Here is a 26,015-nt window from a genome sequence, read left to right as displayed (position 1 = left end):
GCTGGGGAGACCTCAACCAAAGTCCTGGCCTGGTGCCAGCACTGATAATTTCGTCCAGGGAAGGTTTAATGGCCTCTCTGAAGTGGTAGTAGTCTTATTCTCCTTATTATTTAAGCAAGCAAGCATTTACAGAAGCCAAATAGCAGGGTTAAAATTTCAAACAACAGTTTTTATATAAGATGGATGCTTCACTTAAGAGGAAGATGCCCTTGGCTCCCCACAGACAAATTTCTCATGTTTTTATCTACTGAGAACGCAAGAGATGTGCTTCCTGTTTCTAAGAACTCACGAAGCAGATGCTCTGTGCCCCACCAGGGGCCCAGGGCCCTTCTCCAGTCACTCTCCACAGCAGTGTCTGGACTTCTCTAGAGACAGTTCATTTCTCCTCAAAAGATAATTCCTCAATGTGGGGAGAAAACACTTGTAAGAATAGAGTGTAGTCCATTTACTTTACTCACCATTACATCTCCTCCTCCTTCTCACTGGAGACCACAAACTCCTCCCGTCCCACAGGCATGCCCCCTTTCCACAGGCTTTGGGGATCCTTCTATCTAAAGGGGGAGCCTGCTTCTCCACCCCTCAAATCTTGGCTGGACCATATGATTTGCTTTGTCTAAGGAAGTGTCAGTAAAAGTGATGCTAAGAGATACTTGGAAAACACCCTCTTTGGAACTCACTCTCTCTTTCTGCTCTTGAAAACCCTATGCATGCAAGCCATTGACAATCATGTGAGTGCAGTCCCTGCTGGGACCAGCCCAATTTGCCAGCACGCAGTGTATTGAGGGTGGGGGGAGGTTATTATATTAAACCACTAAGTTTTGAGATAGTTTGTCTAAGTTAACTGATATAATAGCTTTCATCAGATTCTTAACGCTGTCCAGAGGTCCCTCAAAAAGACCGAGAATCACTTCTCTGGAAGAGAATAAGAAAAGAAACAGAGAAAAACAACACAGTTGCTAACGATCACTTTGCTTCTGGAATCCAACTTCAATTAATCTCCATGCTAAGAGTTTCATAATTACAACTAAAAGTAATGACAAACTGGAAATAGAATCTGATATTTAGAAGACACAACAAAATGTTCGGTTATACAGTCTGAACTTTGCCCCCCAAATTGTATATGCTGCAGTCCCAACTCCCAGTACCTCAGAATGTAACCGTGATTAGAGAACCAGCATATACAGGAGGACTGAATTAAGAAGATGCCATTAGGATAGGTCCTGATCCAATATAACTAGTGTCCTAAGAAGAAGAGACACCTGGAGTGTGTGTACACAGAACCACCATGTGAAGAGGCAGCAGGAGGGCGGCCACCTGCAAGCCAAGGAGAGAGGCCTCAGAGGAAAGCAAATCTACCGACATCTTGATCTTGGACTTCTAGCCTTCAGAACTGTAAGCAAATAAATTTCTGTTCTTCAAGCCATGCCAGAAGCCAATTCCAGCATGTCATAATTGCAAGAGTTTCATCGAAAGGTTGATGGAATTTGGGGACTCAACAAAGGCTGAGTCACATATGTTATCGCCTGTTGGGAATGGCTAAAGGCATTTCCCCAAACCTGAAAAGGATGATTGCTTGCTGCCAGACAGCTCAGGGCATCTTAATCTACATGTTATTGCCTCCTGTTGGCCAAACACCTGAACAGCCTGAGGTAATTCCCCAATCTGACAATGGATTCTGTACCTAACCCTACCCTTTGATGTGTATATCTCCACCTTGCCTTAGGACAAATTGTGTTAATAAAAAGCAAGGGGTTCTGAGACAAGGAGAACTTGGTTTCTTCAGCCAAGCTCCTCTGGCCCCCAAAATGACTTTCAAAATTATGTTTCGTCTCTGGACTCTTATTTAATTTACATACAGCCCTTCTCCAGGTTTCTGAACCCCCCTTGCAGATGCCGGATAAAGACCACCAGCATTAAAGCTACCCTGTCTGTGGTATTTTGTTACAGACCCTAGCAAACTAATGCAGGTTTTCTGAGAAAACCAATAAATTCAATAAATTAAAAAATTTCCTCAGCAAATGTTAGAAAATACTAATAAAAGGATCTTGAGGAGTTTGGGACATAGTAAAGACTAAATGTTTGGAGACAAGTTTCTCTTATTGAAATAACTCACACCACAATATTTGCTTCACTGAGTCAAGATAGAAAAGGGATTTTTGCATCTCCCAGCAATGTATTAATTTCAGTCTATTAACAAGTACATTTAGTTCTCTGGTTCTGGCTATCAAACATTCATCTCCCTAGACTGCCTTCAGAACAGAGGAGAGAGAGAACTAACTTATCATTGTTAATGGAAAGAGAAACAAAAATGTAAATTCCGAAAGAATATAAACCATCTGTTTGAGAACACAAGATCCGCTATTTGCTCAGTCAAGAAGGCAAAAATCCATATGAATTCATGAGGATAAAAATCTGAAGTGACATAATTAAGACTATAGGCCAATAACTACAGTTTATTTAGACTGAAAAGTAAATTGTGCTGTATCTCGGAATGATTCCACATAGAGCATTTAGCATTATAGGATGGCTAAAACACACACATGCACGGTGTGTGCACATACGCGTGCATGTGTGTGTGCCTGTCAGTGCATGTTTATGGCTGCTGAGGGTGGGGTAAAATGACTCTGTGAAATGGCTCAGACAACAATCACTATGGTGGGATAGAAGGCAATGAGAATCGAAGGGGATGTGGGAAGTTGGGAAGACTCAGAGGGAATAAGTGCCTGGGTGCATTTTCAGGGAAGGGGTGAGCAATATGATATTCAGATACTTGGTGAGATGAGCAGAGCTTAGCAAAAAGGTCTCTAGGCAGAATGACGCATGTAGTTGCAAGATCCATCCATGTTCTGGTCTTTTTTGATGAGGCCCTATTATTGAAAGTACCTAGAGGCATTGATGGAATATGTCTAGTCCCACTGGAGCCACAGAATTTAGAGGCCATTCTGATCAACCCAGTGGTGCTCTCCACTATGCAGGAGGGTGGGACTGAGCTGGAGGAGGGACAGAAAGAATGAGTCTCCATTGAGGTGCTGGTCAAGGAAATGGGAGAAGAGAAAATCACCAGGACTGAATGCACATGGGGAGGAGGATAAGGGAAGGGGAAGACCCTCTCATCTTTCAGGCTCCCGAGTTTCCGACTTGGGTGATGGGGTGATGAATACACACTACAATATGCAGTGTGTGCTCATAGGGGAACTAGTAGAAGCTAGGTCAATTTGGAGTACACTGATTCATGCCTGAGAGAGCCACAGTTAGGGATATCCAATGGGTAACACCATTCTGGAAGCTGTTAGACTCATAAAGCCCTATCCTGACAGGTTCTGTAGCCAGCACCACTGAAATATTCTCAACTCACAGATGCCTGGTGCCATTAAGCAGATAGTTAGAGAGATTTTATATCTAAATAAATTTAAGTTTGTTCTAAACACAAAGTTCTTACAGAGAGAAAAGAGAATTAGATGACACATTCCAGAGCCAGGGGCATGCCACTCAAGGAAATAGGCCACACCTTTATACAGATTTTAGAATCTGCCTGGACCTACGTTGCATCTAGGGTTGGCAGCCTTAGCCAGTAAAAATTCAGATCACCAGCTAAATTTCAATTACTAAAAATTTGCAACATCTGGGATGTGTTTATACTAAAAAATACAATATTTGGACACAAACTGAAAAAACTCAGTTGCTTATTTAAAAGTCCAATTTCATTGGGAATCTTGTCTTTTATTCCAGTGGCGATATTCTTTGTGTACTCTCCTTTGTTAGAGCTCAACTCATCCTTCTTACAGAAAGGCACACAAAAAGCTGCTTAAGCATTAAATGTGGTTTTCTGCACTTACTTTAGAAAAAATAAGGATAGCCGCGTATTTATATTTCTCTAAAAGCATCACATTTCTCTCATCTTGCATAAAGACATGTATTGATGTGTTGTAACACCAATGAAATCAATGATTAGAAAGTTATTTTAAATATAAGCACTTTAAATATAAACTTTTAAGTATAAAAGTTCTTTTAAATATGCATTTAAATATATAAATATATATATGAAACACATATATGTGAAATGTTAAGTCCAGCCCCAATTTTTGCAATGACCATATATCATCTGTAAACATTTTAGTTAAATAATAAGTAAACTGGACTATGACCCATCTGAATAGCCTCACTGGTTCCATAGGTCAAGGTGGACCATGACTAGTTTCTAGATGCCAAAATTTCCCCTTGGGTCACCTGCCTCCTGTGGACTCGGGAGGTGTATTATTCAGACCCCCAAGTAACATTGTATGAACTAGAATGGCAAGACACTCTAGTTGGAAGAATTATCAATACACTTTCCATAAATGAGTGGTAGATGCTGCTTAAAAATAAAAACTGACCCATTATTTCATTGATTAATGCAACACTTCTTTAAGCTAGATAAGCATCTTATGTGGAAACGCATTTTACTAGAAAATGAAATGTCAAGTTACATTCAATTTCACCTCCCCACTAGGATGAGTGAACGTTGCACAGATGGCACAATTGATTCTAGATCATTTTATCTGACACTGCAATTTATTAAGAATGAAAAATACAAACGCAAAGTGGCATCATTGTTATTCTACAGAGAAATCTGTCACCTTTCATGGGGGTTGTGACAATAAGTGGGTTAGATAAAAACCAGGCAGCATGGCAGACATAGTAGTGAGGATGGGACTGTGATATTGCTGAATCCTGACGAGGTCTGAGTGGACAAACAAATATTTGACCTTTGGCCTATTCAAGTCAAAGTCAAATAGGGCAAGAACTTTTCCCACCCTTTACCACCCTCGGTGAAAAAAGTCCATAGTGATATCAGTGGTGCCAGGCTGTCTTTTCCAGCAGGTCCAGTTTGAGAAAAGGACGTGTGATCTCAAAAACACTAGCGGTAGCCTGCTCTCACCCTGTCCCACCCACGTCAATTATATTAACATTTAAATTCTTCTGATCTTTGCTCCTATTTCATGGCAACCCTTATCTAGCACGTTCACTCTCTTCATCCCCAAGCAATACTATTCTTTATCGTATAGATCAAGTTCTACCTATTGGGTGGAACCTTCTCTTACCAAGCCAGCAAACACAGATGGCCTGACACCAAATGCTAAAAGCACTATTGCTCCCTAGTCATATTTTCATTTATTCAACAAATATGTATTGGCCACTTACTATATGCCAGGCACTGTTGCAGGTGTTGGGGACATAGCAGTGAACAGAACACACCAAAAAAAAAAGTCCCTGGCCTCATGCAGCTTCCATTCTACTGAGACAACTGACATGTAAGTAAGTAAATAAAAGTTAATAAGTGCTATGAAGAAAATCGTTACTTAAAAGAAAAAAGTGTATCTCGTGAGTTACATTTAACTGTTCTGTGGCATCAAACAGCTATTTCACCTTTGGGGTCTTGTTCTCACCTCCATAAGAAAAAGGTTTGTAAGACATATTCTTGTTCTGGAATGTTGTACTCATCAATTAGGTTTAAAACATCTTAATGATAGATATATACACTGTTTTAAAACAGAGATTAAATTTATTTTTCTATATTTCTAAACATACAGAAATATAACGTTGATTCCTACCTTATATTCAACATTATATTTAAAATTAGATAGCATTCTACTCGAAAACAAATTGGTGAGCATATCAACAATTACTGATGATATACTACTTTGATAGACTATTAGAACCTATTTTCTGTTTAAAACTTTTAGACAAAATAAAGGATTTTTATTCTAAAAGAGAGCTAGCACATTTTTCAAAGTCACTCTTTAGAATTCATTCTTTTTATTTATAGATTTCTTAGACTGAATCCCCACTGTATTTCCTCATAAAGTGCTGGGCAAATACATCCTATATCTGCACTCTTCTGTGGCTGAAAAAGAAAAAATAAATGCATTCCTCTTACATCTTTTAAATAGACATTCCATCATTCCATAATTCTGAATATATGAAAAACCTTTGGCCGTGGCCTCTGACAGCTTTCTCATGAATGATTTCACTCTGTTTCACTATGCCTGATAAGTAAACCATTTGCTAAACCTCAATAAAGAAAGCTGTCAATAAAAAACACAGATCCGGTGTGCTATCAGGAATACAGAGAAGGGTCTTTCACCCAACGAGTCTTCCCTGAGGCCAATATCTGCTATTAGTGAAACCCTGTAGAGATGCCTGGGAAATTGATATGGGGAAATGGGAAGGAGGGATTAAAACATGGAAAATCCATGGTCGGAGTATGTTTGATAATGACTAGTTGACAATGAGCTAAAAAAAAAAAAAAATAGCATGATATAGCATCAAGTCCAAGGCTACACGTGAAGCATCTTTATAGTAATTCCCATAAAATCAGAGTGTGGCATTAAAAAATTATAGATGGAATAAAGAAGAAAAAGATTTTCAAGAGCAAAAGAGGAGAAGTTTTAAGCCATATTTTATTACAACTGCTCTCTACTATCGGTAACGAACATGACAAGAAACGTGTTTTCCTTGCCACTTTGTTTTGCTAACATTCTGGTTTGCCATAATTGGCTATTATCTCTACTACCCTGACTAAAAATTAAGTTGTTTTTTTCCTAACAAAGCAATTGTTCAATGCATGACTCTTAGATTTCTGGGTAAAAGTTAAAGAATGAAGGTCTATTTCTGCTACCATTGTACCTATACTAAATTGCTAATTTCCCTCCTCCTGTTGGCAAGGAGCTAACTTATCTACCTCTACTTCTCTTCTCTTACTCAAGTCATTGAAATGGAAGGCCGGTAGCTTTTACTTCCTTTTGAATCTTCGTCCTTGAAAATGTCCATATTCCCAACACTGCTAAAGTTCATCTTAATAATCTGATCGTTTATGAAGAGTCCCTTCTTCTCTTTTTAAGTGCAATAACAGATCTTCAAAACAAAGAAATAAAGCACCTTACTCAGATCCAAATTTATTGTGTTCCACTCAGGAATTAACTGCTATCAGTGTAGCCCATGGATGCCAGCTCCAGAGAGAGATTAAATCAATTTAGCAAAGAACCTGGTAGATGAACGGAATGAGTCCGTGAGACATGCTCTTCGTTCTTTGTTTCCTTTCCCATGAAACAGGAAATGCAACATATTTTCAAAATATGAGGCCCAGAATGCCGTATTTACTCAAATAATTTATACTCAGGCCCTTTCCTCCGATGTCCGCAGTTTAAATGGGAGGAAGGGCAAAAGAGAAACAGAGAAAGTGAAATAAGGATTGTACTTTGCTTTGTTTACCACATTTAGAAATTGTCGCCTTAATTTATTGTACCAACACTGAACAGTTTGGTGGTTTTAAATTGATAACTAGGGCTCTTAAAAAGTTTCCTCTCCTTTTTCAAATGTATAAAAAGTATAAACTAACAAGCTTTGTGAATGGATTCATTGTCTGGGAAAGAAAAACAGGTCATTCCCAAGAAAGGTCCAAGAATTCCAGACAGTCATTACAGATTCAATACCTCAATAAGAAATAAAGAAGTGACTGTGGGCCGAAACAAAAACGAGATTCACAATACTAAATTAAAACAAAGAAAATGTTTGAGACAAGCAAACAAAGAAATATTTAGTACACTAGCCACTTCTCACTGATAAAAGGTATGATTGAAAATAAAGATTCATGACCTATACATATCTGTACTAAATTATATAAAAATAAAGCAGAAGAAATTTTAAAAAGAAGAAAAAATAAAGCAGAAACTATTATAAATATAAAGATCACTATTATAGACTAAATGTTTGTGTTCCCCCAAAATTGGTATGTTGCGGTCCTAACCTCCAAGGTGATGGAGTTAGGAGGAGGGCCTTTGGAAGATGATCAGGTCATGAAGGCAGAGCCCCCATGCGTAAGATTAGTGCCTTTTCAGAAAAATCCCAGAAAGCTCTCTGTGCCTTCCAACATGTGAGGACACAGTGAGAAGACGGCCTCTGACATGGTGATCTGGCCTCCCGGTTTCCCCACGGTTTAAATCCTCTGACTTCCCCGACTCTTTCCTCTCCCTGTTTACCCGCATCACTGCTGTTATCTCTGTTCTTCATGTGTGACCTGTTATCATTTTATTAGTCAGTCAGACTCACTTCCAAGCAAGTTCTGTCATAACGTCTGAAAGGGAGGAAGCTATAGATCCCTTTGCATAATGCTTACATAGTACACAGACATGGCACGACCATTACACAGAACAGTGGGGTGCCCACCCCAGAGCCACGGGCCTTCCCCTCCGGTTCTGCAGCACTGGCTGGTCCCTGCTCTGCCGTGGCTTTCTGCATTGTCCCTGGGGACCTTCCGATGCCCCTGATGAAGGCTCCTACCACATCCCATGGAAAAGGATTTAAGTCATCTACTCCCGACAAGTAAGTGCTGGGATATCTACATAAGGGAAGGTAAGATGATAAACACACCCTTCCCTTCCCTCCCCTCCTCTCCCCTCCCCTTCCCTTTCCCCTGCCCTCCCTTCCCTTCCCCAGTTTAATTCCACAAAGCTTAAAAATAAAAATAAAAGTGCTTCCATTAAGTGACTGTCAGGCTGAGAGATACCCAGTGGCTACAATGCCAAGAGGAAAATTCCAGGTCTCCCAATATCTCAACATAAATCGAAACCCAACCAAACCACAGCTCCTGCTCTCCCCTAATTATGCTGAGTCCATTCAGAATTGAACTGAAGGATGATTTCATCTTCACAATTCAAAAAGACACTCCTGAGATGTACCAACGCCGAAGGCACAGAGAAATATAACACCTACTGTGTGGAAGGAGTCAAGGCATTGACCAGGCCATGCAGTGGAGCAGCCGTATTCTACTGGTGCCCCGTGCTGGGGTGTGCTGGGTCAACCCCAGAGCTACTTACTGTGTCAGTTATCAATTTAATGCTTCTTAGATCCTAATGCACCCTTCAATAAATGATGGGATTCCTTTAAACATTTCTCCTTTAAAGTAAGCACAATGCTAAGCTTTCTTTAGAGATGGTGCTAGAGGGACATTGCCACCTGCACCTGGAGGAAAAGGCTTCCTGAAATGTCAGGCATGGGCCAGGGGTAGGCAGTATAGGCATGAGACTACCCAGTGGAACCTGTCCAGACACAGGGGCAGAATTTTAACCCTTTGCACTCGCTTGCTTTTTTCTCGATTCCTTTATTCTAATGCTAACCGTGTCGAGTCACACTCGACATCCGAGTGCAAAAGGTTAAATGACACTTATTTATAGACTAGAGGCCCGGTGCATGAAATTCGTGCACTCAGTGGAGGGGAAGGATCCCCCAGCTTGGCCTGTGCCCTGTCACAGTGCGGGAGCCCCGGCATGCATCACCCCAAAGAGGTAGGCCCCGCCCACCCATCTGGGGCTCCTCGATGGATTGTCCCAAAGAGGTAGGCCAGAGCCGGGGGTCCTGCCTCCACACCGCAGGACCCCCAGGCCTCACCACGTGGAGGCCTCCACCAGACCCCACCTCTGGGCCACACTCCGGGCCGGGCAGCGCTGAGGCCTCTGTTGGGCCTTGCCTCTGGGCCTGGCCGCGTGGAGGCCTCCGGACCCCCGGCAGAGGCATGTGGAGGCCTCCGCTGGACCCCGTGTCTGGGCCGGGTCGTGCAGAGCCCACGGGACCCCCAGCAGAGGCCTCCGGACCCCCGGCAGAGGCATGTGGAGGCCTCCGCTGGACCCTGTGTCTGGGCCGGGCCGCGCAGAGCCCACGGGACCCCCAGCAGAGGCCTCCGGACCCCCGGTGGAGCCGCAAGGAGGCCTCCGCTGGGCCCCAGGCCTCCTGGTGATGGACTATGATGGAGTGACGCACGTCCCTGACGCTGCAAGTCCCCAACCACCCGCGCCTGCTGCACATGCAGCCTCCTGCTAATCAGTCATTTAATGAGGGCATCCTGACCATTTGCCTATTACCCTTTTATTAGTATAGATAATATCCATCCTGCCTTGAGAAGATTCATTTTGAATTCTACCCCCAGGACTCAAATGCACAACAATAGACTAGATTTAAAAGAAGATGGAAGTGTTTGATTACTTAACCTGACGAATAATATTTCAGATATTTCCTTGAAATCTGTATGTCTACTGACTACCACATGCATTTACTAATTTCAACAGATTCAGACAAATGATGTGTAATAGGCGAAAGAAGATCCTCACTTCAAAATAATTAATGGATTGCAAATAAATCCTCAGATCATGCTAAGAAGCTACAAGTGTCTCAATTCATCAAAATATAAACACTCATTTACTCTGGAAACAACCAACCTTGTAAATATATGTCTAAGTATGTATGTCATCATTTATTCATTCACACAATAAATTTATTAAGCACCTATTATTTGCCAGATGGTGCGATACTTATAAGGACATAAAAAAAACCTTCCCATGCCCTTGACTGTGGATAGGCAGAAAAAAAGAATCATATATACCATAGGTGTAATAAAATGTTTTAAGTGTCATGTTGGGTAACAAGTGTACTAGTTCATTCACACAATCAACAGTTATTGCACACCTACTATGTGCCAAGGCTCGTTTCCATATCTAGGTAATAAAAGAGTCCCTACAAGGGACTGAGGAACAGTACTTTGTTGTCATTGTTTTAAACACACAGAGTAATGTATAATTCTATACACATGTATTACTTGGGTAATTGGGGAAAACTTACTAAAGAAGCTTCTTTTCCTAAAGTTGTCTTTCCTTTGTGAGCCAAGAAGAGGAATGAAAGCCCAAACTAGTTAAGTCTGATGTTTGAGAGCCATGAAATAATTGTGCTTACCAGGAATACAGGATTGTTCCAACAACAGATGTGAGTTTACTGTTCTCTTGTTTTTGCTTTGCCAGGCCAAAGTCAGCTACAATTCACAAAACAAAACAATGTTAGCATTTTTTCCCCCAGAATTAGCATCATTCCTTAGACTTTGAGATTATGTATAATAGTTATTACAGTTCACAACCTTCTACAGAATGCCCTATGTATCAATCTTCCATACCACCACCAGCCTTAATGAATGGCATACATACAATATTCCATTATGCTATGTATTTTGACATGAGGTTTATCATTTAAAAAATACTAAAGTAAGTCTTGCTAACTGAAACATAGGAAAAAGTACTAATTGAACTTCTTGTTTCACATTTCAAATTACCTTTTATAATTTCAACTTAATAGAATTAATCTAATATTTTGGCATATAGCAGTCATGACCTCACCTGGCCAAAAAATAAATAAAAATTAAAAATAAGGTAAGCCTGCTGAAACCGGTTTGGCTCAGTGGATAGAGCGTCGGCCTGCGGACTGAGGGGTCCCAGGTTCGATTCCGGTCAAGGGCATGTACCTTGGTTGCGGGCACGTCCCCAGTGAGGGGTGTGCAGGAGGCAGCTGATCGATGTTTCTCTCTCATCGATGTTTCTAACTCTCTATCCCTCTCCCTTCCTCTCTGTAAAATATCAATAAAATATATATATATATATAAAAAAATAAGGTAAGCCTGCCTGGCCGCTGTGACTCAGTGATTGAATGTCAACCTATGAACCAGGAGGTCACGGTTGGAGTCCCAATCAGGGCACATGCCCGGGATGCGGGCTCAATCCCCAGTAGGGAGTCGGCAGGAGGCAGCCGATCAATGATTCTCTTATCATTAATGTTTCTATATCTCTCTCCCTCCCCCCTCCTCTCTGAAATCAATAAAAATATATTTTAAAAAATAAGGTAAACCTAAATAACCACCATGAAGATCTGAAAACATGAAATTAAATGGCACCTATTGGTACTAAATCACAGTAAATATGATGTTCAGAATCATCTCAAAATATTTATACATCACCAATTTTTCACAAATAATTCTGATTTTCAACTTAGAACACCAAATATTTATATTTAATATTAGCACTTGATGAACTTTTCAAGTCACCTACAGATTTGGGTGTCTTTTTTAAACGAGTCAACAGCTTAGATCAAGGTGGATCTTACTTGGCAGGTGGCAGCATTTGGGGCCAACTCCGACTACGCTGAGCCCAATGTGCCACTGAGACAGGGTCTGTGTCACCTCCAGGGCTGCAAATAAGTGCAGTGACAAGACCCGGACATGTTTCATGGCAACAAGTGATTAAAAGATGCCTTAAAAGATAGTCTTCTGCCCTGGCCGGGTGGCTCAGTTGATTGTAGCATCCTCCCATCCACCAAAAGGTTGTGGGTTCAATTCCAAGTCAGGGCACATATCTAGGTTGCAGGTTTGATCCCCAGTCGGGGCACAAACTACAGGCAACCAATTGAAATTTCTCTCTCATATTGATGTCTGTCTCTCTCTCTCTCTCTCTCTCTCTCTCTCTCTCTCTCTCTCTCTCTCTCATCAGTAAATATATTCTCAGGTGAGGATTTTAAAAAAAGATACAGTCTCCTATGTGGAAATATATTTAGACATTAAAATTAGCTACCATTTGTAAAATTATGCACACCTAAATATGCTTGTACTCTGCTGCCTCATGAAGGCAAAATCCAGGCAGCATGTTACTATGAATAATTGCTAACTAACCTTCATCTTAAAACATCTAATTCACCTACAGTGAGTGAAAAGAGGAAAAAAAGGAGAATTTTTCATTTTTCTAAAGTTTTTTTTTTCTGGTCACTGTTTTAATACATTTTGTCTCATGCATCTTAAACATTGTTTGTCAATTCTGTGCTTCTTTTCTGGGAGTAAATAAACCTTCTAGCACAGAAAAGAGAAAAATAAAATATGACAAGGCTGCCCCTTAGTGGTGACATGCTTACACACACACACACATATACATACACATACTATTTTTATAGGCTCTATGAATTGTAGCTTTATTTAAATCTCCCCAAATGTGGGAATCTTATACATCTGATTTCAAATGAATGCTGTATTATTTTAATTTAACTATAATTCCTCTTAAAAATAAATAAGAGTTTTAATGTCCATACTTATATCAATCGTGAGACACTGAAAAACATATTTCATCACAATTTTATTTTAAATATTTTAAAATAGTAAAACAAAAATACAAAGAGCTAACAACTGAGAATAATTATTTTAAAAACTAAGAGATTATTTAGTATAAAGATCTAAGACTAAAAGGATTTCTAGAAGGAGAAACAGAGAAAGCAGAGGGGAGAAAAATAGTGAAGAAATCATGCAGGAAAATTTCCCAAAATTTTCAAGAAATACACCTAGTTCCAGACACATTGAATGAAAAGAGAGCCATCCAAAGCAAATAAAGGAAACATTCTAAAAGTTTCCAAAGAAAAAAAACAGTCCACTTATCAAGCAATGGGAATCAGAATAGCATTGAATTTCCTAACAGCAAAATCAGATGCTAGAAGATTGAAGTAACACCTTCAAATTTGGAAAGATAATGACTTTCCTTTGAGAATATAACACAGAAAGAGAAAGACACAGGATACAAGAAACAGCGACTCCAATCAGAAGAGGAGCAAATGAAAGTTCAAATTCAGTCATCATTACAGCAAATAGCTACAGAAATTGGTTTGTCCAGAAAAATAAATTGAGAAAAATTGTCATGTTTGACCATGTATAAATAGTACAAAGAGGGCTTTCATAATGTTTTTAGAAAGTTTAGAAAGAAGAAATAATGGGTACATTTAAAAAAAAAAAAAAACCTAGGAAAATAAAAAGAGGGCAATTATTAACTCCAAGAAAAACAAAAAGGTCTATGAGAAAGGAAAGGTAATCAACACTAAATGATTACTATCTACACTAATAAAAGAGAAACATGCAAATTGACCATCACTCTGCTACACTACACCCACCAGCCAATCAGAGCAAGTATGCAAGTTAATCCAACTAAGATGGCGGCCGCCATGGAGCTGGAGTGAGCAGGAGGCTTGGATTGCCACTGTCGATGGAGGAAGCCAATCTTCCCACCTGCCCTGGCTGGCCCTGGCCTCCGCTCAAGGTTACAAAGTTTCAATTATAGAAGATAAATAAATCCCAGCTAAGATGGCGGCCACCATGGAGCTGGAGCAAGCAGGAGGCTTGGGTTTCCCCCAGGGATAGAGGAAGCCAAGCTTCCTGGCCAGCCCTGGCCTCCGCTCAAGGCTACAAAGTTTCAATTATAGAAGATAAATAAATCCCAGATACCTGCTTCCAGCTGGCCCTGGCCTATGCTTGGGTTGCCGGGGGGCGTGGCCAGCCTGCAAACCACTACAGGCCCCTCATCCAGGCTGCCCCATGCCCAAGGGAACCCCCACCCTGATCCAGGACACCCTTCAGGGCAAACCAGCCAGCCCCCACCCGTGCACCAGGCATCTAATAAAAGAGTAATATGCAAATTGACTGTCACTCCAACACACAAGATGGCTGCCCCCATGTGGTCAAAGATGGCTTCCCCCATGTGGACACAAGATGGCCACCACAAGATGGCCATCAGGGGAGGGCAGTTGGGAGGGACCAGGCCTGCAGGGGAGGGCAGTTTGGGGGGACCAGACCAGCAGGGGAGAGCAGTTAGGGGCGATGAGGCTGGCAGGCGAGGGCAGTTAGGGGTGACCAGGTCGTCAGGGGAGAGCAGTTGGGGGGGACCAGGCCTGCAGGGGAGGGCAGTTAGGGGTGACCAGGCCTGCAGGGGAGGGCAGTTAGGGGCAATAGGGCTGGCAGGGAAGCAGTTAGGCATCAATCAGGCTGGCAGGGGAGTGGTTAGGGGTGATCAGGCTGGCAGGCAGAAGCGGTTAGGGGCAATCAGGAAGGCAGGCAGGCGAGCAGTTGGGAGCCAGCAGTCCTGGATTGTGAGAGGGATGTCCCAGATTGGAGAGGGTGCAGGCTGGGCTGAAGGACACACACCCCCGTGAACTAATTTTGTGTACCGGGGCCTCTAGTACAATAATAATAATGTAAACACTGAATATTTTCTTTACCCAAATTGTGCTATAAATGCATTGGCAGGATGATAGATGGGGAAGATGAGGAAATTTAAAAAAAACTAAATCTTCAACTTTCATAGTGGAAAGTCAAATGCCAGAAATAAAGTTAAAAAAAAAAATGGTTGTTTTAGGGAAAAGGAACTGGGAGTTGCTTAGAGGTAAGTTTTTCTTTATTAGCTTTTTAGCACTATTTTATTTTGTAAACTACTTTGATATGTAGTACTGGTTAAATAAAATATATATAATTAATTAAAGTAAATTTAGGGGAAAAAAATCAAGCTACTACAATAATAGATTAACCTTGATGTATTTAAATCTAATCAAGGGAAATGATTGCAGTTAATCTTACTGAGAAAATTAAATTCAGGATTAGCTATTATTCAGGAAATATGGCCTGAGTAGCCATCTAAGAAGAACAAATTTTTTTCATATATATATTTGAAGATTATCCACAGAGTTTCTGTTTTAGGTTGCTTTTAATTTTTTAAAGTAATATAGGATCTCTACTTGCAAAAATCTGGACAGGAAATCTAATCATTGTTATTGAAGACATGGTTTTGGTAAATGTGTACTTTTGGTAAGGAATTAGGTTCCTCTAAAATTAAGAGATTCACCTTCACAATGTTATTATATATCTTACATCCATAATATTTAGGGCATTGGTCTCCAAAGTGAGTGCCTATGGCAATCCACTGAGGAGCAGGAAAAAATATTAAAACCTGTACTTTGATTATTTTAATACTAGGGGCCCGGTGCACGAAATTCGTGCACTGGGGTTGGGGGTCCCTCAGCCCAACTTGCCCCCTCTCACATACTGGGTGCCCTCAGGGGATGTCCTACTGATGGCTTAGGCCCACTCCCCACGCTCCTTTGTGGGAGGCAACCGGGCTGATCAGGGGAAGGCACCAGCCCCATCACCCCGCTGCTGCAGCCACTGCCAGTCACCACAGCCACCAAGGTGTTTTCATCAACACGGACTCCAGTCCCTTCACCAAGAAAAAATGACAACTTTCTTTAGGCATTTTCAAGATGTGTCTTTCATAGGATATGCATTTTTTTTTTAATCCTCACCTGAGGATATGTTCCCATTGATTTTTAGAGTGTGGATGAAAGAGGGAGAGACAGAGAGAAACATCAATGTGAGAGGGACACTTTGATTGGTTGCCTCCTGTATGAGCCCTGACCATGGGCGCCAGGCTGGGGGGCATGCAGGGACCCCTGGGCCGCACGCAGCGGTGGCCGCCAAGGGTCTCCACACACCCCAGAGGCCAGCAGCCAGCCCCCCATCATGTGCGCCAGGCTGGGGGCGTGGACCCAAACTGCCTCTTGGTGCTGGAGCATTCCCAAGCAGCTGGGGGCACTATGGTGACACGGGATGTTTCCGCCCCACCCCGCCCCCAGCCCCTTGGCGCCTGCACCCTTAGGCTCCCAGTGGCCAGGGGGTGTTCTGGGCCCCTGCCGCTCAGGACCTAAGCGCAGGCCTACAGGCTCTGATCGGCCTGGGTACAGAGGATGTTTATGGGACCCAGGCCGCTCAGGACCTAAGTGCAGGCCTACAGGATGTGAGAGGCTTGGGTCTGAAGGATGTTTCCCAGAACCCAGACTGCTGCAAGTGTTTGGGGGCGGGAATGTTCCCGCCCCGCCAAGGCTCCCAGTGGCCAGGGGGCGTTCTGGGGCCCCCGCCGCTCAGGACCTAAGCGATCTGCCTGGGTCCAGAGGATGTTTATGGGACCCAGGCCGCTCAGGACCTAAGCGCAGGCCTACAGGATCTGAGAGGCTTGGGTCTGAAGGATGTTTCCCAGACCCCAGACTGCTGCAAGTGTTTGGGGGGCGGGAACATTCCCGTGTCGCTATGGCGACGCGGGAATGTTCCCACCCCGCCAAGGCTCCCAGTGGCCAGGGTGTGTTCTGGGCCCCTGCCGCTCAGGACCTAAGCGCGGGCCTACAGGCTCTGAGCGGCCTGGGTCTGGAGGATGTTTACGGGACCCAGGCTGCTCAGCACCCGCATATGCAAATTAACCGCCATCTTGTTCGCTCTGATTGGCTGTGGGTGTAGCGAAGGTGCGGTCAATTTGCATGTTTGTCTATTATTAGGTTAGATACCCCTTTGTATTTTATTTCTGTAGACTTAATGTACTATAGAATAATTACACAGTGATATATTACAGAATTTATAAACAAGCCTACATATAACGGCAGCATGTTATAAAAAAACAAAAACGTGTTACTGATAGAATGTCATGACCAAAAACATATAGAGTTCTGATTTAGAGATGGCTCCCCATTAATAGTGCATAAGAGTAACACAAAAGTTCATGAGTGAAGAAAGGCAGGAAAAAGCTAATATATCATTAAAGCATTAAAAAGTTAAGTTATGATTAAGAATTAACCAACTGTTGGGGGAAAATAATTTTCTCATTTGTAAAATGTTAGCCAACATGAGGCCTACCTGCTGCAGTTGAAAATACTTTGGTAAAAACTGATGTTGAAATTATAAATGGCTGGATTTTTTCATGGCCCTTGATAAGTACATTTGTTACCTGTATGGTACAGACCATGTTAAAATGGTTTAAAATAACATGCTCACATGGTGGTCATAAAAGCTTGTGTTGATGAAGTAACATTCTACAGAAAGAAAATACCTAGAGACCACTCGTTTGGGAATTAAATTCTCATGAATCCTAAGGGTACTTTATTCTCTCATGCGGGCAATATACAACTCAATAGTAGCTACTAGTCACGTAGGGATGTTCAACTTAACGTTTAACAGAATTTCAGATTCACATCCTCAGTCACATTAGCCACATTTCAAGTGACCAACAGTCACCTGTGGCTAGTGGCTGCTCTATCGGATAGTGCTGATACAGAACATCCCCATCAGCAGAGTTCAGTTCCCTGGGACAGCTCTGCCCCAGAATAAAATTCAGGAATTCTGAAATGAAAATGTTTAAGATGTTTATACTTACTCACTGTTACTTTGTCCTTATCCCCCAACATGATGTTGTTTGGCGTCACATCTCTATGGACGATTCTCTTCTCCTTGTGCAAGTACCGAAGAGCTAAGCACAGCTTGAAACAGCAAAGACGAAATTTTATTTCCCCAAATATACATATAACCACTGAGGAATACCACACGCGGCTCTAAAATATCAGCTCGGGTCTTCACCATTTTATAGGAAAATTTAATGAAAATAAACGTGTACCTGAATAAATATTTTCCATAGTCTTTCTTCAGTAAAATGAAGTTGTTTTTCCTTCAAAGAACTGAAATGCTCTCCAAGAGGGGCTCCTTCTATAAGCTCCATAACTATATACAACCTATCATCTATAGAAAGAAAGAAAAAAAAACACAAGAAAAGGACAATAGAAATTTAAGCTCAATAAAGATATTTTGGAAACACTTAGGAATTAGAATCTGAGTTTCCCAATCAGTGCGCAGCACTAAAGAGTTAGAAATGCCTTAAGATATGAATCCACTCAGCCCTGGAGGGGGTGAGATCGGGGTGGGGGGTGGGGGGCGGATCTTGGGACAATTGGAGCCCAGCAACAGTTTCTCCCAGCTACAGGAACCTCCTAGCATTAGTTTACACAGGCCACTACTATCATTTGCTCTGTACGCTGTGACATGGAATGGTTGGGAGGCACCAAAGAGAAGGAGCTAATGAGCCCAAGTCATGGAGGATTCCCTGAAGAACATGTAAACCCACTTCATCTCAATAGTCTAATATTTACCCTTAAATCAAGCCAGCCATTCCGAAAACTGCATTTTACACTGCATTGTTTGTAGGTTCATAGGGTTACCTTTCTGACTTTTGCAATGGAATCATGCCATGGCCTTGTAATGAAGGACAGAGGTGAAATACCACCCAGGATAGAAATTCCTGTTATGGCCCTCAAGAGCACAGAAAGCTGCGCTTCTCCTGGGTTTACCTGATGGACACTGAAAACCTCCTAGCTAATTGTGTTCCTCTATCTGCTGTGGATGCCAGGAAACAAAGGAGAAAATTCTACTTCCTCCTTCAAAACCAATATGAAACTACGCACAGTGGAATGCACTGTGTATCTTTTGTGATGTTTGGGATTTATATACCAGTAGAATACGCATGTACACAATATTTACAAAAGCAAAATCATACTATACGTGTTTTGCAACTTGCAGTGTTTTGTTATGTGTCAGTATACATAGATCCATGCCATTCGTTCTGTTGGTTACATTATTACTCCACAATACAGTTGGATCATAATTTATTTAATCATTCTCCCAAGGATAGACATTCATATTGTTTCCAATTTTTCATAATCTCAAGAAATATTTTTATATGTACTAACCTTACCTCTACTTTTATTCTTCATTTTCTCACATTTTATTTCCTTTTATCACAATTTTCTGCTCTGTTTTATCACATTTTATCTATTTTTTTAAGCACTTCCAATTCTTTTTGGAGGAAGTTAGGTTGCAAAAAACACTTTGTGTTGTTTTATTCTTAAGTAAAACACGTTGTGCCACTTCAATACAAGTTAAGATCCAATCTAGAGCTCTGTGTGATTGGATATGCACTAAATCATAGGAAATTATTCTAATATCAAGAACCAACAGCCAGGGGCGCGGGATTTACTGGAGACTTCTGGCACTGAGTTCCTAGGGGGAGGGAGATGGGTAAAACCATAATATGTCACAGTACACAACAGGTCTGCTTAATAGCAACTATGAAGAGGCAGTGAGGAAGCCCCAATCGTTGCCTTATATTTCTTAAATCTTCCTTCAAATGGAGGTTTACTCTGAAAGCTCACGCATGTCGTATGAAGGTTTATCAATATTTATATTACTGCAGCCAGAGGTCCTATGCTGTTTTGAACAATTGACTGTTTTGGCTGTGTCTCAACATCAACCCTGCGGAAAGAGCCTGCCTGCCTGCAGCATCAGTCAGGGCTCCATCACCACCTTGTGGCAATTAATTGAACTTCAAGTAAAAGTAATCAGACCATCAAACCTCAGAGGGAAGGTAGGGGAAGGTTGGGGTAAGGGGAAGAGATCAACCAAAGGGCGTGTATGCATGCATATAAGCCTAACCAATGGACACAGACACCAGAGGGGGGGGGGGTGAGGACAAGAGTGCGGGGGATAGGGGGGACATGGGAGGATAAAGACACATATGTAATACCTTAATCAATAAAGAAAAAAAAGAAAAAGAAATCAAAGCCAGCCCACTTCCAATTTATTTTGGAGGTGGAAATGTTATCTAATTCAATAAGAACAACTTTCAATTTTTTTTTTCTTAAGAAAGCCACTATCCTTAAGTTTCTTCTCTACAGATCCAAAGTGATTTTTATGTGTATGAAAACAGCTGTAAAAGCTATTTCAGTTTATTCATTCAGTGTCTCTCAGATGAGAGTCTAGGTACTTTATATATAACTGTTTAGGTCCCTGATTACATCACTGTTCCACTCATCAAGAAAGTGATGCACAAAATTGTCGACTGTCATATAAACAGCAAAGAAAGTAAAGTAAGTAGGTGATTGAGCTTATTTTTTTTTACATTCTAATATGCAAATATGTAACAAAGATACTTTCCCTTAATTGGAAATATCATGAAAATTCATACTTACTTTCCAGAAATGTTTTGTAATAGCGTACAACATTGGGATGATAAAGCTATAAGAAAATAAATAACAAACATTACACTACTTCAAAATATAAACTTTTTACATAATTCATATTTGAAAACAACAAAGAAAGTGTTGTATTTATTTTTATTTCTAAAACTAAGCATGTTAAGTTACCTAATGTGGTGGGAGATGTGGAGAAGGGTATAGGGGGATAAATGGTGATGGATGGAGACTTGACTTAGGGTGGTGAACACACAATACAGTGTAGAGATGATGTGTTGTAGAATTGTACACCTGAAAGCTGTATAAATTTTTTAACCAGTGTCACCCCAATAAATTCAATAAAAAGGGAAAAAAGTTATCATCTAATTCAGATTTTTTCATGATTCTTTTTTTCTTTTTTAATATATCTTTTTATTGATTTTTTTACAGAGAGGAAGGGAGAGGGATAGAGAGTTAGAAACATCAATGAGAGAGAAACATCGATCAGCTGCCTCCTGCACACTCCCTACTGGGTATGTGCCTGCAACCATGGTACATGCCCTTGACCGGAATCGAACCTGGGACCCTTGAGTCCCCAGGCCAACGCTCTATCCACTGAGCCAAACCGGCTAGGGTTCATGATTCTTTTTATTTGCTACTTATCAAACTAATCTGAAAATAGCAATCTCCTATAGCCTTATCAAATAGAAGTAAACACTGATTGTGCTTCTCACTTTAATTAAACTAAAACAGAATTGTGGAACTAGAAGGAACCTTAAGAATTCCGGCACTGAGTTCCTCTGTGTCCCAGGCCCAACACCACACACAGAATGCAGAGGGAGAAAACAAAAATGAAGCAATTCATGTTAAGTACAGACCTCCTTGCTCTTTATCTTCTCTTCACCGCTTAGGTATGTACATTCTCTGTTTGTGTCTATTTACACCATTTGTGCCTTTTAATGCTCTCCAAAATGATTAGTAGGAAACGCAAGTGAGAGTTAAGTCTGCTGAAATTATAACAATTGACAAAAACTCCTTTCCTGACCCTGATACTTTCTTTTCTTAGGAAATGGACTAAAACAAATAGTCTACCTCACCAACTAGCAAGGCCCCAGCAGGTTTCAAACAATCTGAATCCAGGTAAGCAACCAGAACCATATTTTAGACCCAGCTCACTGGCCAGGACTCCGCCCAGACTTCAGTTCCAATGAAGATACTGGATCAGCTTAGGGTAGAAGCCACATTCCAGCCTGTGTTATAATGAGACAGCACACTGCTGAAGGCTAGACTATTCTAAGCATGAGCAAACTATTATTATATAAAGGTCAGTTATAAGTAAGCTACTTATGATAATATTTACTATAATTTACAAATTGGAGTAAAGCTGTAAATGTCGATGCATAAAGATCATCTTATTCATGGTGATCGCTATGTCCCGGCACAGATGCTGTGCAAATGTAACTAGTGGAGAATGAAGTGCAGGCAGTGGATGGCTCTCCACAGGCATTATAAAAGAACAGCGTCCGAAATGAATGTACGGAAGGAAAGCTGAAAAAGAAACCCACGCATTCTTGGGTCACAAAAAGAAATCCCGGTTCTCTTCTGGCATGTTTATTCTTTCTCCCCAAACAAACCTTCATAATGATAGTTAATTGACGTGTTACATTATGTCAGAATATCCTGCTCATGCTAATAAATAACAGCCCATCTGGAAAAGCCACATTTTAGACTTAATAAGCCATATTTGAGGAATGTTAACAGCTTGGTTCCACTTGACAAAAGTCATGGAACTCTTAGTCATATTCTGATGCATGTAACTAAGTAACCAAATATTGTACAATATAATGAGAGAGAAATGGATATATTCCCAATGAAAAGAGAAGGATTTTTCATATAAGAATCACTCTGTGCAGTAAACTCTAACATTCTGCCCCCTTTGCCCTGATATAAACTGCAGAACGTGTTTCTAGGGTTCAATGTCAAGTCTTAAGAAAAAAAATTTGGCTGAAATCTCACCCCCTTAATATGAATTATTTTAAACAGTAGATCTTAAACAGCCTGGAGAAGAATAGCAAAAAAAGTTTACTTTCTTTTGATGGCATTTATTTAAGGAAAATACCTTCATAAACAAGAAAAAAATATTTACCTGCTCTTTAATTATGGTTAATTCAGAAACAATATTCTTCACACTGCTGTCTCGATCTTTTTTATCCTTTCCAAAGGCTGGGTTATGTAAATTGACTTCTTTCATTGCTAAGAGATTTTGACCACTACGCTTCCTAACCTAACAAGACAAAAAATAAATAAATGAGGTGGAGGTAGAAAGGGGAGAAAAGAGATACATTAATAAGGTCACATGATTAAAGCAAGTCATTTAAATAAGTCCTGGAACTTTTCAAATTCTTTCTGTATTTACACTAAGCTCAGCTCAAAAACTGGTATCTCCTGGGTCAATCTGCAATACTGCGTAGGATTTTACTATGTTAATACAGAATGGAGAGAATGTGCCATGCATGGGGACAAGCCATTGTGACTATTTTTTTATGAGTGATTAATGATGGCTTTTCTCTTCAAGGTAAGATAAGACAACATTGATGCAACTATATGATGGACAAAAACAATAATTCTAATGTTTATATCTATTTTTCACTACTTTTCAATGAGGGGGCTCCAACTCAATGACTGTGGGTGTGCAAGTGGGACTTAATGGTGTGCTTGGGGAATATAAGAAAGGGCAAAGTCACCTTGTAAACACAGCCAAAAGCTCCACTTCCAAGATGATCCAAAATTGCGTAGTTGCCTATATATTTCGAAGGAGCTTTATTCTGATTAATACTTTCAATATTTTCAGCAATTTGCATCAGTTCATCCTCCTAACCAAAAAAATAAATAAAAAAGAAAATGGGTTGCTCTGATAAATTCCATCCTGACCACATAGCAGCCTGCCAAAAATTAAAACTCATGACTTACCACTAATAAATTCAACTTTGAGACCAATTCTTCATAAGCACTAATATCACGCACGTAATGTCCTATGTCAATGAAGATCTCAAACAAGTCGGTGGGAAAAAGTCTACAGGGAAAAAACACACATGCGCACTGTTGCTCATTCCTTCCATGTTGGATCTAGCTCATTCACAGATTAATGAAAAACACTTTACTTCCTTAAGTTATGGACCAAGTGGGAGGAAATACCAGCTTATCTCACAAAAGTGAACTACAGCCACAGTTCGTAAGGGTAAGGAAAACCAATGGAAAGTTTAGAGATCTGCTGAACAGCATTCTGCTATGGTCAACAGCACTGTATTGTACAATTAAACATTAGGTAAGACGGTACATCTCATGTTATGTGCTCTTTACTACAATAAAAAAATAAATATATGCCGAAACCGGTTTGGCTCAGTGGATAGAGCGTCGGCCTGCGGACTGGAGGGTCCCAGGTTCGATTCCGGTCAAGGGCATGTACCTTGATTGCGGGCACATCCCCAGTAGGGAGTGTGCAGGAGGCAGCCGATCGATGTTTCTAGCTCTCAATCCCTCTCCCTTCCTCTCTGTAAAGAATCAATAAAATATATATTTTTAAATAAATAAATAAATAAATATGATACAGATTATAGAAATACCTTATTTGTGAGATATCTGGGGATATAGGTATTAAACATGTTACAAAGGGATGTTTTTGGATTTTTATTGAGTACTGGGCACTTTCATAAACACTATTAGATTCAGTCCTCATATGAGCCTAAGGAGGTAAATATTAACCTAATTTTTTAATATTTTATGAAAATAAAAATACAGGTAAATGAGGAAAAAAAATTGAGAGATTTACCATCATTTCCAAGGTATTGGCTAGAGGGTTTATTACAATCTTTAAGTCCACTCAAAATGGATGATTTGGGGCCTTGAAATTAAAGATTTTAATAAATGAATAATTTCCTTTCCTTCCTCCCCCCCCCCCCAAATTCAAGCATCATATGGAAATACAGTAACAACATAAAATGCTCCATGCTTCTAAACGAACAATATTACATTAACTCAAGCTTTTATTTCTAGCCTGCCTTATCAATAAACTTCCTGTAAAATCTTGGGCCTATGATGTTGGCTAACCTGCCCAGCTGAACGGCCTGCAGACCACACCTGTAGGGAACCAGTGTTTGCTTCCCGAAGCGGTGATTTTTGTCATGCTCACCAGCACAGCCTTCGACCCAAAAACATCAGCCTCCTCCCTTTCCAATGAACCCCTACCCTATGGCAGATACCCAGACAAATCCTCTTCTTTCTCCAAGAGGAAATAACTACATCAACTGGAATTTATAAATGGGCTAACCCAAACACAGATTTTACTGTCATCCACTTAAAATGTTCATGTCTAAAAAAAAGAGAGAGAAACTAAAACTATAGCAGCCACATGTCATTAAGAAGAAGTTATACTGATAGCATGATTCATGCTCTGTCATCATGTTGTTCATTTTCAGTGTGAAGATATCCCTGGGGTAGCTCAGTTTTCTCTGTGGATTCTCCGAAGTCTGGAGCCCCAGGTTTTGCATTCTGACTCATCTTCCCTTGCTGTCTGCATCTAAGTCAGCTATGTGGAGACAGTTCAGTCTTGGGAGGGGGCTGGTCGCTTACATTTCTTGAAGCTCCTACCTTTTGAAGAGCGGCCTGTTTCTTTCCATACTGAAGAGAAACCTCAAGGCTCTGAAAGCATAACACTGGAAAAGACAAGGACGTGTGATTCTCCAAAGGCAGCTCAAGAAATGAAAGAAAACCTTTCAGGCAACAACTATCAGGAGGTAAACATTAAAGTGGTTTTATGAGTGTGGCTGATCTACGTGGGAGCCAACGCTTATTTTTAAAGAGCTCTTATGTCGCATAAATGCTGGGGATCTTGGCCTTGGTTCACTCGGGACTTGGCATGCATTCCTTTCTAGAAACTACCAAATGAGCACAGAGACAAGAAAGAAAATTCCTCCGCTGAGAAAACCAAGCGTCCAAGGAGCTCCGGGAGCTCGGGGTTGGTTTGGTTTCCAGCCTGCCACGCATGCCTCGATATTTACATGGGTTCGGTGAGAAAATAAACACTAGCCATGATGACACACAGAAACAGCCGCGGCCACACTGGACTCGGACTTGACAAATTGGTCTCTTGAGTAAAGAGTCTTCAGCGTTCCCCAAATAGACTGATCTACAGCCACTCCTGTGAACACTCAGAAAGAGGCCTGTGAGACCCGCATGGAGAAAAAGAAACGTCTGACATTTGGCAGCGCAGAGAAATGAAAAGACAGCCTCCAGCCAGCGTCTGTACCTGCACAACAGGCCGCCCCTGGGGTGACCGGGCTGTGCTGAGTTTGAGTCTGAAATCGTTGCAGAAAATCAGTGATCTGCATGCAGTGGAAGGGCCTCACACACACAGTTGCCCAGGGAAGCCAGACGGGTAAAAAAAAATGACCCACAGGAGCAGTGAGGGTCGTGGCGACAGAGAGAGAGTGGAGAACACGCGTGTTCCTAGAAAGCCATTTCAATGTGACTTTTTAAAACTCTCTCCT

The 26,015-nt window shown here is 41.0% G+C and overlaps 1 protein-coding gene across 5 annotated transcripts in view; it reads right to left on the bottom strand.

Annotated features, from left to right (window-relative positions):
* NEK10 (NIMA related kinase 10) overlaps positions 1 to 26,015 on the bottom strand; it is a 150,829-nt gene that overhangs the window by 62,245 nt on the left and 62,569 nt on the right. For all 5 annotated transcript variants that reach the window (XM_079794536.1, XM_079794539.1, XM_079794540.1 and 2 more), the window contains 8 exons: positions 25,117 to 25,181; positions 23,440 to 23,542; positions 23,214 to 23,342; positions 22,616 to 22,753; positions 20,488 to 20,533; positions 18,084 to 18,205; positions 17,847 to 17,949; positions 10,762 to 10,837 (listed from right to left, as the gene is read on the bottom strand). In XM_079794536.1, the coding sequence (XP_079650662.1) occupies positions 10,762 to 10,837; positions 17,847 to 17,949; positions 18,084 to 18,205; positions 20,488 to 20,533; positions 22,616 to 22,753; positions 23,214 to 23,342; positions 23,440 to 23,542; positions 25,117 to 25,181 (782 nt within the window). The remainder of the gene's footprint in view (positions 1 to 10,761; positions 10,838 to 17,846; positions 17,950 to 18,083; positions 18,206 to 20,487; positions 20,534 to 22,615; positions 22,754 to 23,213; positions 23,343 to 23,439; positions 23,543 to 25,116; positions 25,182 to 26,015) is intronic.

Source organism: Cnephaeus nilssonii (assembly GCF_951640355.1).
Source record: "Cnephaeus nilssonii genome assembly, chromosome: 17".
Classification (NCBI taxonomy): Eukaryota; Metazoa; Chordata; class Mammalia; order Chiroptera; family Vespertilionidae; genus Cnephaeus; species Cnephaeus nilssonii.
The sequence above is the reverse complement of the archived record's forward strand: the minus strand, read 5'-3'. Positions and strand labels throughout refer to the sequence as shown.